This window comes from Sminthopsis crassicaudata, chromosome 1 (assembly GCF_048593235.1).
Source record: "Sminthopsis crassicaudata isolate SCR6 chromosome 1, ASM4859323v1, whole genome shotgun sequence".
NCBI classification, from domain to species: domain Eukaryota; kingdom Metazoa; phylum Chordata; class Mammalia; order Dasyuromorphia; family Dasyuridae; genus Sminthopsis; species Sminthopsis crassicaudata.
This window is the reverse complement of record NC_133617.1, coordinates 67,180,390-67,193,765: the sequence shown is the minus strand read 5'-3', so window position 1 is coordinate 67,193,765 and position 13,376 is coordinate 67,180,390. Positions and strand designations below refer to the sequence as shown.

The 13,376-nt window shown below is 35.4% G+C and overlaps 1 protein-coding gene across 10 annotated transcripts in view; it reads right to left on the bottom strand.

Moving 5' to 3' along the window:
- LOC141565487 (scaffold attachment factor B1-like) overlaps window positions 1-13,376 on the bottom strand; it is a 48,400-nt gene that overhangs the window by 34,648 nt on the left and 376 nt on the right. For 5 of the 10 annotated variants that reach the window (XM_074308618.1, XM_074308604.1, XM_074308609.1 and 2 more), the window contains exons 2-8: window positions 9,729-9,816; window positions 6,967-7,034; window positions 6,656-6,862; window positions 5,166-5,228; window positions 2,257-2,284; window positions 816-1,323; window positions 342-391 (exon numbers count right to left, since the gene is read on the bottom strand). In XM_074308618.1, coding sequence (XP_074164719.1) covers window positions 342-391; window positions 816-1,323; window positions 2,257-2,284; window positions 5,166-5,228; window positions 6,656-6,862; window positions 6,967-7,034; window positions 9,729-9,816 — 1,012 coding nt within the window. The remainder of the gene's footprint in view (window positions 1-341; window positions 392-815; window positions 1,324-2,256; window positions 2,285-5,165; window positions 5,229-6,655; window positions 6,863-6,966; window positions 7,035-9,728; window positions 9,817-13,376) is intronic. The other 5 variants (XM_074308578.1, XM_074308594.1, XM_074308638.1 and 2 more) reach the window with 3 other exon arrangements.

Sequence of the window (13,376 nt, the reverse complement as noted above, 5' to 3'; positions counted from 1 at the left end):
GGCTTCAAATGCTGGCACTTCTAATTTTCTGTTTCCTGGGGCAATTTCTCGATCTACCAAATGATGGAATTAAGTAACATCATGCTTCAAATTTCTTAGGTTCTAGATATGTATAATCTCATGAACTCTAAATCATTCAATCCCTTTGGATAGTTTTCTTACCTGGGGTATTCTATGAAATAAATGACAATAGCAAATAGGAAAATTTCTTTCCCAAAAAGAAAATTACAAAATTGTGTAACAACATTGGTTTATTATGGGACACAAGTAAATGCTGTAACCACCAATGAAATTAATTAGAACACTAAAGGATAGCTACATTCCATAATATGGCACTATACCTTTTTCATCTTTGGAGACTCTTTTGGTATCTGAGTCCTCTTCAATAGAGCTAGAGACAAAAGTTAATGTTATATAAGCAAGGAAAAAGCATAAAGAAAACTAACTAAAAAAGTATATTATAGGTGCTAAAGTTGCATACCTACCAGAAATTTAGTTTTGAAATAAAAGAAAGATACCTGGCAAACTTGCATTGGAAATCTGACCCAAGAACTAAGATGTCAGACTATTAGGAATTAAATAATTGTTGGATTATAGCTAACTAGAAAAGATTATAGAAAACAACCATAGTAGGTTGAAGGAAAAAAAAAATTATAAAATGTTTTAAAACACACAAAGAAACCAATCAGATTTTCTATAAATAAGTTACAATTTCATCAGTCTGGCTGGCCAATTGAAGAAAACAGCTTATGTGTGTCATTAAATGACCAATGAAAAAAAGATAGCATCTGGTCTAAAACTGAGAAAAAACAAACCTCATTTTCTGATCACCGCCCTCATTGGTAGAGGACTCTTTAGTAGCAGGTGAGTCTTCATTATAAGCTTCATCTTCACTTTTCTTAACGTCTTCTTTGCTTTCTTTGGTTTCGGGGCTTGAGACTTTCTCTGGTGTTTCCTGGGCTTCCTCGCTAGAAGCTTCTGCATTTTCTGATGCTTTGCTACTCTGATCATTTAGGTTCTCTACCACTACAGTGTCAGAGTCCATATTCTCTTCCTCTACTTTCTGCTCGCTTTTCTCCCTTTTCACTAGATCTAAGTGCTTTTCTGCCTTCTTGGCAATTGCTTGTGTTGACTCGTTGTCCAAATCTAACGCATCCTCCTCTGGATGAGTGGTGACAAAATTGTCCTCTTCCTCTGCAAGCTTTTTGTTTGGCCCCACGCTACTTGCATCTTGTGAAAATGGCTGCTCCAGGTCGGAACCTTCTTCTTTTAGTGGGTCAGACTTACAAGTTTCCCCCAAAATGTCGAGTATTTTCTCATTTTCTATGGATTTAACAGGAATAGAATGGCACAAGGTTTAATTACCAGGGAAATAAAGCAATCACAAATGCGGAACTGGCACAGCTGCCACACTAACACGAAGAGAACTGCTAGCTACACAGAGATTGGAAAACCCTGATGTACACAAACTTATAGTGTTTAAACTACCTACATTCCAACAATCTAGTATATTAACAAAGCGTCAACCTATAGGGAAGTGAAAAGGATCCCAGAGATTAACCCCTAAAAACCTTCTGGCTGATTCTTGACAGTCTTCATTATGTTGCTCTTCAAAATTTAGCTTCCAAGTCCAACGTGTATAACCGAATGTACCATCATTCACTGACAGCTCAATTTCGAAATTTCTTTTGAATTTCTTTTAACAGAACAGTCCAATATGAAAACCAGAAACTCTTCCAACGGTGCAGGAGTATTATTTGCAGTCCAGAAAGTGAACAGTATTTGTTTTGACATTTCATGAAGAAAATCTTTCCTCTTCTGGAATCCAGTTACTTCTTAGTATTTTAAATATAGTTCCCCACAACAGCTTTAAACTGCCTGAACTGCTTTAATCAAAACTAGAAAATATATTGCACAATATCACAAGATCTGTTTTGGTGTGCAAAACCTTTTAAGAGTAAGGCAATCTCTTTATGTTTATCTAATTAATATTTATTAAAGTGAATGGGATAATCCATCTCCCAGACATTGTTATAACAATAACAAGTATTCCACTTTCACAGATCTGGTGATATGACTGGGTTTCCAATCTCTATGATCCTGGTATGATTGGGGTTGTCCACCATCAGAACAATACCATAGTAAGGTAATTACTAGGAAATAATATTGATAATAATAATTAAGGATTTAAAATGTAGTAGGTGGAAAATTGAAATGGTTTCAAACCCTTGCTTCTGGTTTCTGATTTAACAGTACCTGGCTCCAAGGATGGATCCTCAATCTCCTGTAACAGAAGAAAAAAAAAAAAAAAAAAGACATTGCCAAACGAATGAAACCTAGTTTTGTTTTTAAATACTCAATTAGAGTGTCAAAATGAGAATCTTGGAAAATGCAAATTATTAAGCCAAAAAATGTTTTAAAATACCAGTCCAGGTAAGGTAAATTGTTCACCTGGGCAAAGAAACCCTTCCAAGTAGGCACTTTCTCTTGTTCTCCCAAATTTTGGAATACTATTATTAATAAGCAGGAAATCTGGGTCTTCAACAACAGCAGTACTATTAATTAACTTGAAATACAGTTTATACATATAAGCTATTCTTTCTTTTAGTCACAGCCTTTTCAGGCACCAATAATATAGTATATTTCTTAATCCATGATCAACTTTGGATAATTTATAGGGAGGTGGATCTGAAATGTAAATCTAATATGCAGAGTATCTGAAAATAATTTCTATGTGCCTTAAGAATATGTTTTTGTACTTACATTTGATTACTGGCATACGTGGTGATCTGGGAATTCATATCCAACAAAATAACAAAGTCCTACTATAAAGACCCAAAGATGAACTAGGATTCTCTTATGCTTTCCTGCTTTTTGAGGTAGAAAGGACTGAATTTGAAATCAGAAGAGCTAGATTTGAATTCTAGTTCTATTTCTATCTGTGACAGCATAGGCAATTCATTTCACTTCTCTGGATCTCAACTTCACTTTCATCTACAAAACAGATGGCTGGACTAGTCAATGTCCAAGTTCCTGTCTAATTCTAACCAAATCTTATGAATCCTATGAAGCTCCTCTTTAGGAATGGTGCAAAGAACCAACCTAAGTAAAGCTGCAATTTAAACAGCCTCAAAGGGGAGAAAAATGGGTATACATTTGGATTTCAGTGTTATCTTGATGAAACAGACACAGGCACATCAGGTTAAAAGCAGTCCATGAACATTATGTGCATTATGTGCTGATAATACACTTCAAGCAAATTTTGCACAGATAAATTATAATATAGGTATGAGCATAAGTTAACTGCCCATTACATTATAACAATCAACTATCGTAAAGTTAGAAGCTAAGAAGGAACCCCAAAAGTCATATAGTCAAATTGCAAACCAACTCACGAATCCTGCTTGGAGTTCTGAAAGATGTTTTAAAAATCACATTTGATTAAACTATTACATAAAAATCTACATAATTTAAAATAATGAAAACAACCTCTAAAGGTATTTACCCTCTCCCCAAATTCTTTTTTGCTTCCCCTAAACTAAGAACAGAATGCATTTTGCCTGACTGATGTAACAAGAAAGGTTCCTGATTCAGCATTTCTTAAGAGGCAGATGTTATGTATGATTTGCAAGAACTGACTATACTGTAAGTATTTCTATAAAAACAGTTCACTAAAAAGTTTTTTGCAGATAAGTGCTTGTTGAATTTATCCAATAGCTGATAGATTTAATGTAAGATAAACTAACTCCCTTAGTTTAAATTCATGAAGACTGCTAGCCATAAATGAATAAAACTCAAGATGCACATTTAAGTAATCCACAAAAGAAAATTGGGCTGTGTGCAAAGCAGAAATATCTGGAACCATTTTAAAATTAATTTTCACATAGCCAAGACAAATCAATGTCAAAACAACTTCTTGTACATCTTCGTCCAATAGAAGCAAATCTCATTAGACCATTGACTCTGATACTAGCCTTCATCATCTATGAAAACCATCACTGGGAAGAATGGGTCTGCCATCTTTGATGATAACCATTGATAAAACTGCCATTCAGAGAGGTAAACCATATCACCCTATCTTATTTCTGTAGCCTTAATGTTTCTATGTGCCAACTCTGAGAACGTGAGCTCTCTGAACAAAGACTGCCTTCATTTCTCTATTTGTTATCTCTAGCATAGTGCTTCACACATGGTAAATATTTTTTTTTTTTTCATTCTTCTTTGTTCAGGTTGCATCTGTGCCTTTTAAAAAGGCTTATTAGTGCTCCTAAGAGCACTTTTGCAATTCGGTCAACATTCTGCCTACATTCCTCCTGTGATTTTTCCAATCCCCATTTCCAGGTCTCAATCTACCAACTTAATCTCAAAGTAAAAATTCCTTCTGATCAATTAAAAATATCCACTGAGCTCCCTTCCATAATCAAAATAGGCCAAAGATTTGAATAAAACCAATCACAGAAGAAATATTTTCCTCTCAGTTACAGGTGGTTCAATATAGCCTTCAGCTGAACAGCAATAAGAAATAACCACTCACACACCTTATAAAACAATGCTGATGTGGAGAAGCAACAAAGAACATTTGTTGTATAGCTGGTATTATGTTTCAATGTCTTGATTTTAAACAGCTTAAGCTTTCTTTTATTTAGATACCAAGCTGTGACATTTTTAACCCAGGCTACACCTTGAGATTCATTTCACATTACTAATTGCTCTGACACAATTGCTTTTCTAGCTCAATCAGTCTATATTGAAAATGTCCATCACTGGCCTCCCTTTCTTCCAAGGACCTTCTCCCAGGTCCGGTCCCACATGCCTGCAACTCCTATGCTTCTCACCTAGTTTCTTTTAGACAATTTAATTTTCTTCAAGGCTTAGCTAAGGTACCATTGCCTACCTGAGATCTCTCTTACTTCCCCAAGAATAATTTTAGGTCCTTGGTAGTTTTTAGGATTACAAAAATAAAGCAGTCACAGAACCATGAGTGCATGTGGTCTTCATAAGAAGAATTTCATCTCCCAAAAGTAGGGATATTTGTTGTTTGTCTCTTATTTCCTAAGAGTATGTGGCATGTGCTTGGTAAATATGTTGCTTGTGAAAATACTTTTCACAACATACATTGAACTTACTGCACAGAAATTGTTAAAGTGGATATATTAGAATTTTACCTGTACCACAGTGAAGTCAGATGATGAAGTATCTAAATTGTTTACACTTTCCTTGTCTGTCACCTGCAAGATAAGCAAAGAATATTTTATCATTCATCAAAGGAATCATAAAATAGTGTGTTCAATCATTCAAAATCCTTTGTCCAAAATATATGATTTCGTATGACATTCAACATTTACATTTACATGCTACCTTTGCCAAAGCATACAGTTTAGAAGACAATATTATGATGACAATAATCCCAGTGTTTCTTAAAATGCTTTATTTTTTTTATTTTAATCCAATTTAATCCATTATTATTTTTTTTATTTTAAGCCATATGAGAAAATCAGTATCATTTCAAGTTCAAACTTCATTTGGACCCCAAAAGAGTACAACTTCATCTAGAATACTTACCTTATTCGCCATGCTTGAATCATTTTGGAGCTTTCCCTAAAATCAAACCCAACACCCAAATAGCAAAAACTGGACAAAACAAAGGCTATTCCAAAGCATATGACAGACTCTGAAAGTATTTCCACAAAAGGAGTTCCATTTGGGCAATGGCAACATCATTGAAAGAAATTTCAAAAAATAAATTCTGAAGGATACAACACTTACTGTAATGCATTAACTTATTTTCAATTTACATCTTTATACATTAACATATAAAGACGTTTAATTTCCATAGGAAATGCCACATTGCCTTTTTTTCCCCCCTTTGACTGCCTTCCATTCTGTGTGAAAGATAAATAGAATAGAATGTGCCTTTTATGTGGCAGTGGTAGTGAAAAAAGTACTAGTTCTTCATTCCTAGTCTGTCATTGCCTTAGAAGACTGAGTAAACAATTCCACTTCTCTGGGTATCCGTCTCCTCAGTTGTAAGAGGATCAAGTTAGACTAGATGATATTTCATAGTCCCTTCTGTCTTTAAAATTTTGTAATTCTATCTCAAGTACTATCAGACTCATATGCAAACAGAATAGCCAGTAGACAAGATATACTCTTTCCCACCATTATTTAATTCCCCATTTTGTTTCCAAAATAAAACAACCTTTGACCGAGTAATACTCAAAACAGCTAGAATTATAGACCTCTGCCATTGATCTATATGAGAAAAACACAATACTGAACTTTTCTTTGATTCCAATCTTATTGGGGGTGGGCAGGGGGCATGCAGGCCTGAATTTGGCCTAACATTCAAAATGGTGCTAATTTAAAATTTAAAATCTAGTAAGTTGCATACAAGAGAATAGCACACAACTAAGAGAGGCATTTAGCTAAATGATGTTACTTTTGAACAAAACACCTTTTGGGATGTTTTGCACGTATTATTATGTACCAGTGTTCATTTTCATTGGATTAATTAAATTCATTAAAAACATTAAAATTTGATTCCAACACATTTAAGAGATGCATTCCACCAATGATGGTAGTTTTTAGGATTACCAAAATAACGCAGCCACAGAACCATTTTGGTACATTTTTGAGATGTTTCCAAGTTACCTACAGCATGTTCTGTAAGCTGTTCTGGAAATTCCTTCATTTCTGCATCAGCATTTTCTTTACTATCAGATAGGGAGTCAAGAATATTATCAGCACTGTAGTCCTCTCCGCAATCTACAGCACTCCCATTATCTATTTCCGCTTCATCTAAGACACTGATATCCATCATGTCAATATCTCGAAAATTATCCAAACTTGTTTCAACATCTTCCTGTAAGAAGAAGAATGGGGGGAAGGGGGGGGAAAAGCATGTGATAGGTATTTGGATTAAAATGCTTAACTACTAATTTGCACCTTCAACCAGAATCTATATACCTGTTCATCTCCAGAGTTTTCTTCCAGTCCATTATCTTCAGCACCTTCTTCTTCTGTTTTTCGTCCTGCTGAAATAAGTTCATAATGTGAAATATATTATAAATATTTAGTAGAACAAGTAATCTTCATTCTTGATTATCTGAGTTAATCAAAAGCAAAACATTGCTTTTAAAGCCAACATTCAAATAAAAGTTTGGAATTCCCTGAAATAAAATAACTGGTACTTATCACATGGGATAAGGTGAAGATGTTTTGTTGTGTTAAACAAACAAACAAAAAAACAAAACAAAACAAAAAAACAACTTTCCCTTTTTTGGTGTAAGAATTGAGAGAGGGATGTTTTCCCCTCTCACATCAAGAGTTCTAATAGTTTTCCATTACAAAGGTTATACAATTGAATATAAGTCAATAGGTTACTCCACAAGTCTATTTAAACCCTTAACATACTCGAAACAGAACTACTGTTAAACTAGTATTGAATACTAGACTAAGTTAGTTACAAATGGGATTGTGGAATTCACGTAAGTATATGCAGTAAAATGTAACGAAAGTCACATATAAATGAGAACTTTCAATATTTCCAGGAAGGGCAATTTGACAAACCTGCATTGCTTTAGTATATTACCAACTTTTTCCAAGACTTCACAAAAGAAATAAATATATCAGCAAATAAATAATCATTTCACTTGAGTCTATATTCTGACACATATTTCCTGGGCTTTAGGTTTATAACAAATAAAAACAATGCACCTTAAGTATTTTTAACTGATTCCAAAGGGACAGACCTTCCTTAATTAGCTACAATAGAGTCCCCCCCCCCAATTCAGATTGTATCAGTGCCTTTTAAAAAAGTACATTAGTTCCTGTAAGACTTTCACTTTTGCAAAGTCAACACTCCACCGGTGATTTTCATAGCCACTTCCTCCCCACCCTCATTCTACCAACTTAATCTCATCTTGACAAAGATGATCCTATTTAAAGGCAAAGTAAAAATTCCTTCTGATCAACTAAAATTATCTACTCAGTCCCCTTCAATAATCTAAATATACAAGTGGAATAAACTGATTCTTGTCATCAAATTAACAGAATTAAAGAGATGCCAAAAGCATTGAGATTAAAGGATTGGCACCATGGTAGCAAGCATCAATGGTGAAATCTGAATATGGATCTCTCAATAAGTGACTAAAATATCTTGTGGCCTTTGTGATTTCACTTAAGTTCTTACTTCAAAATAGATGACTACTGTCACCATCTATTTAAATAACATGGGAACAATGTGTCTGTCAAAAATTGTTTTGTTTGTCGGTTAAAATTTTAAGTGTACATCCTATCTTCAGGAGTCAAAAAATAATTTAAAATGTGGTTTTATATATTTCAAGGCAACAGAAAATAAATATGAATGTATACGAGTGTAGCCTAAGACAGATCTAAGTTTTCTTTTCAAAGCCCTTCAAATTACCATACTTTCTACACTCTACACAATTTGGTCAAATACTTTTGCATCTCTACTCCCCTAGTGCCTATCTGGTTTACATGAAGTGAATTGACTTCCCCATGTTGATGACTAAGTATTCCACACAAAAAAATTACCTCTGACTTATATTTCCTTATATTAAACATATCAAAACAAGACATTGATCTAATGTAAATTTCTAAATTTACCTTTTAAATTACAGCAAAACTTCATTAAACTATGTTATATTAATATGAAATTCATTATCATTCCAAAACTAAAATGGAAAGATGCAAACGACATTTTACGAAAATTTTAGGGGAACATTTAAGTCAGCAGCACTCTAAATACAACTTTGCACACAGAAACAATAGTTTTCTAATTAGAAATCACTGAATTATTAATGTTTCCCACAAGTTAAAATTTGTATTTGGCAATTTTAGACTGGGTTCTGGTCAGAATTTTATTAAACTAATTTGTGCTCTTGATTTAGACAGAAAAACTAAGTTGCTTTGTTCACTAAAATTAACTAACTTCTTGGTATAGATTGAGACTGGACACTATGCATCCAGTAGAGTTTTCTAGAAAGATTGGACAACAAGGTTAAAAAAATGTTGTCTTTGTATTGTTAAGGGAGAAGCAATGTGTATACAATTAAATTAAAAGATTTGTCATGGGGATAAAGTAGAGTCAAAGTACATTAAAAAATTTTTGAGAAAGAGATTCAATTATTTAACTTACCTTCCTGAGGAGATTGGAGACACTGGCAAGGGAAGGTAATGGCGAATTATCTTTCTAAACCTCTACACCTCCCTTCCCCCCAAGCACAGGGCCTTGGTTATATAATTGGCACCCCAAATAAATAAATAAATAAATAATTTTAAAATACTTATAGCTCAAACAGGTTCATGTCCTTACAGAGCCAATTCACTACTATATTGAGCACCCTACTTATGTTATGTACTGGGGAAATTTTTTGTTAAGCCAATTAAATCTAAGAGTTATATAAATTCCTAAGGGCACAGGGGCAGTTCTAGTGAAGAATACGAATGCAATAGGGAATTATCCTTAATATCTGTTTGTTTTTAATGCTCCACTGAGTACCTAGGATACCATGGGAACCAGATGCATCAAAGCAGAGGTAGTAAAACTCAAAATGTCTCACTTTAGACCGACCATCAATTTTCTGATTAGAGAAGCAAGATTCTTACTCAAAAGTAAACACATTGGTAGAAGGAAGAAGTAGTAGTAAAGCACATTTTGATTTTGATTCTTAAGCTCAGAGTAAGTTTAATTTATGACTTAATACCTTTGCTGGGTCTCTTTGGAGTTGTTTTCTTGCTTCCTTCAGAAGTGATTTCAATTTCATCAGGATTACCCCCTTCATCTTCAATTGCCTATTAGAAATATAGAGGACATATTGACTAAAAATAATAGCACATCAACTTTACAGTTCCTAATTGTCTTAAAAGGAAACAGTACTTAAAAGTAATTTCATTAGCTTATAGTTAACATTTCTGTACAAAATCATTTAAAGAATCGTGATTTTGGGGGATGTTTTTTCAACTTGTAAAATAGAGCAACTGGATTACATGCCACTTAAAATTTCTTTCAGCTCCATATCTATAAAAATGCAATGAAGCACTATTAAAATTGAATTTATGTATCCAAAATACATTTAGTGCCTATTCTATATTAGAAAGGAAGTGAGATACTTAAAGTTATGAAGATAAGCTGAACTGACCTTTAACCTTTTATTTCTGGGTTATCCTGCCTCCTAGATGAGAATCTTTTGGGGAGGAAAAAAAGCCTTTTCTGGTCATTTGGGCATATCAGGTGGAAGAGGGAACCATCAATCCAAATTCTTCCAATAAAAATGGCACATGAGGATATTGAAAGGGATGCCTGAGGCCTACATTTAGGGGTGTAGATAAGCAAATGGGTTCTATCAATTCTAGTCAGCACTGTCTTTGCAAGGGAGAGAGTTGCTTTAAGGCACTAAATAATTATGAGTGACAGGGTCCAAAAATGTCAAGATTGGATTCAGATTTGAATCTCCCTGACTCTTAAGACTAGTTGTGTTCCCACTTGTTGAAAGAAACAAAAGCCATTGTTTCCCTCTAGTCTTCTATCAAAATCAGGTAAACCATATTGTACGGTGTATTATAATATATAATAGTGAGTTGGGCAAGATGGCTTCCAACTCTCACATTCTGTGATTAACTGGAAATTAGGGGAAACGTCGAGACTGAGGGTGAGACCTGATTTTGTCATCTCAATTTTACTGATGACAGTGAAACTCAGTTTCAATATTGTGTGTGTGTGTGTGTGTGTGTGTAAAATTGCAGAGAATTTACAGTATTTCCCATGGAAGCAAGGTCATTTACAATTGATTAGTTTCAAGCCATTTAAAACAACAGAGGGAAAAAAATTAGTTTACTACCTATAGTTCTGGATTTGGAAATAATGTTTGTTAAGTATGTCACAATTTAGAAATTTAATTGCACAATGGAGATTTTTGTTTTGAAGATGAAATATGCTACAGTGGGAACAGTACTGAAATCAAAAGTCTTAGACATCTAAGTTTAAATCCAACTCTGACTTTTGCTCGAAATATAACTTAATTTCTCTTAATACCAAGTTTTTTTTTTTTTTTTTTTTTAATCAGCAAAATGAGAACAAGGCCAACAGCATTTGTTTTAGAGGATTGTTTGAGCTTCAAAAGAGAAAATGTATTTAAGGAAGACACTTTACAAACTTTAAAGTACTACATGGATGTCAGCTATTATTTGACTTTGTATCCTCAGGGTCTAATTCATGCTTAGCACTCATATACCAAAATGAATTAAAAAGATCCATTTCTTCCCCCTCCCCCCAGCTGTTTATCCTGGGGGGATGAGGAGGAGGTCAGAAATATCCATCCCTCCTCCAAGGAAGCAATCAAGGGAATCAGACCTGTAGGCCCAACTTAAAAAACCAAAAATAAAAAAACAAAAACAAACCCAAACAGCAACAAAACACAAAGCATAAAACATCCACATCAGGAAGAACAAACAGAAAGGTTGGCAGAGTCTAGGTATTGCCTGAGGCAAGATTTGGAATTTTCATTTCCACCTCAAAAGCTGGAGATGTGTACCCTATCCACCTATTCCAAAAGAAATAAGATTATACGCCTTGAAGGGGAAAAAAAAAGATACCAAAAAAATATTCTGTATGTTTTGTTTGTAAGATGTAGTCTAATGTATAAAAAGCACTTTGAAATGAGCTGTTACATAACTTTTATCTTTGTGCCTATTTCTTTTTCGCCCTACCTCAGTAGTCCCCTTCAATATTGGAGGACGCTAAGTTAGTGCTTCTTTATCTTTCAAATCAACAGTCTTACTTCCTAGTTACACCCCACTAATCCTCACCTATAGTAAACTGTTCTCTACAGAAGACTAGGTTAAGGGTCTCCATTTTATTTTAAAACTACAGATAAGGAAATCATCTCCTTCTCTCAAAGTCCAGCCCCAATAGTGATGCTATGCACAAAGTATTTTCTAAGTTATCTTTGTAGGGGTTGTATACCATTCCCTCAATAGAATTTAAGCTTATAGAAGGCAAGAACAGTTTTGATTTTGTATTCCTAATGCCTAGCAGTGTTTGCTACCTAGAGGGCTTTCAACACTTATGGAATTCAATTGAATGGCAATCGCAAACTGGTTGTTGTTTTTTTTTTTTCATTAAATGGCTTAAAAGACAGGAGAAAATGCAGGGAAAAACTCATGAAACCCTATGAAGGTGTTATTACTACAATCATGATAAATCTGTCGGTAAATCTCAGCACACTTCTTTGTAAAAATATCTGCGGTGGCTTCTCATTATCCTTTAATTACTCATTAATGTTCAAATTCTTCTTCCTGGCATCAAATCCCTCCACAATCTGGCTCCACTCTTCCCTCATGTAGTTATTCCCTCCTATGAATTCTCTGCTCCAGACGTACTGGATTTCTTTGTACAAAGTACACAAAAATTGGGTTCTCAAACCTCTGGAGACCAGGCAGCACAGTATACATTTTGGCACTAGGGTAGGACTAAGGTTTAGGTCTACTTACTAGCTGTGTGAACTTAGGAAGCTACTTTACCTCTCTGGGTCTCAATTTCCTCACCTGTAAAATGAGATTCAGTTCAACAAACATTTTATTAAGTATGTCTACCAAGTACTATCATTGCTAGGATCGAGGAATGCAAAGACCACATCAAAACAGCCCCTCGCCCTCAAACATTCACCTGCCGGTTCTTCTTCATCACTATCTAGGCTCACTTGGGTAGTTTCGAGTCCTAGAAGTCCTCCCTCTCCTTAAAAACCCACCCACAGGCCCAGCCGCCTCAGAACCCGACTATTTTTCTCCCTCCCCCTCCCATTTTCGCAATCAGACCGCCCACAGCACTAAGTTTAGTAATAAGCTACTTCACTCAACTATAGACACTAAAGCAGCCTCCAAGCCTCCCCGTCTCCAACAGAGTATAAAAACTTAAATGAGGGGAAGTCATTTCAGCGTCTATTTCTTATATCCTCTTACATCTAGCATAATTCTTAATTATTTGGGTCTGGCAAAAGCTATGGACTCCTCCCCAGGTTGTTTTGAAACGCATTATAGCACACGGAATTACGCATATTACCCGAAATTGACATCCAAGTAATTCCTTCTCTTCTTCATCACCACCCCGCCATAGCCAAGTTCTGCCAACCCCCTGAAATTCATTCCCCGAGCCCAGACTAAGAAGCCCCTGCCTAGAGGATCCCGGCCACAGCCGACACTCACTTCTTCGCCCCTCGGTGTGAGTCTGGAGCTTTCGAGCCGGGCGGGGCGGGGGGGCGCTCGGAGCTCTGCGGGCAGGGTGCTATGGCGGGGGAGCTCGAGGGCCCGCCCAGCGCCCAGCGCGCGTGCGCGGCGAGGCCCGCGGCTATGGCGAC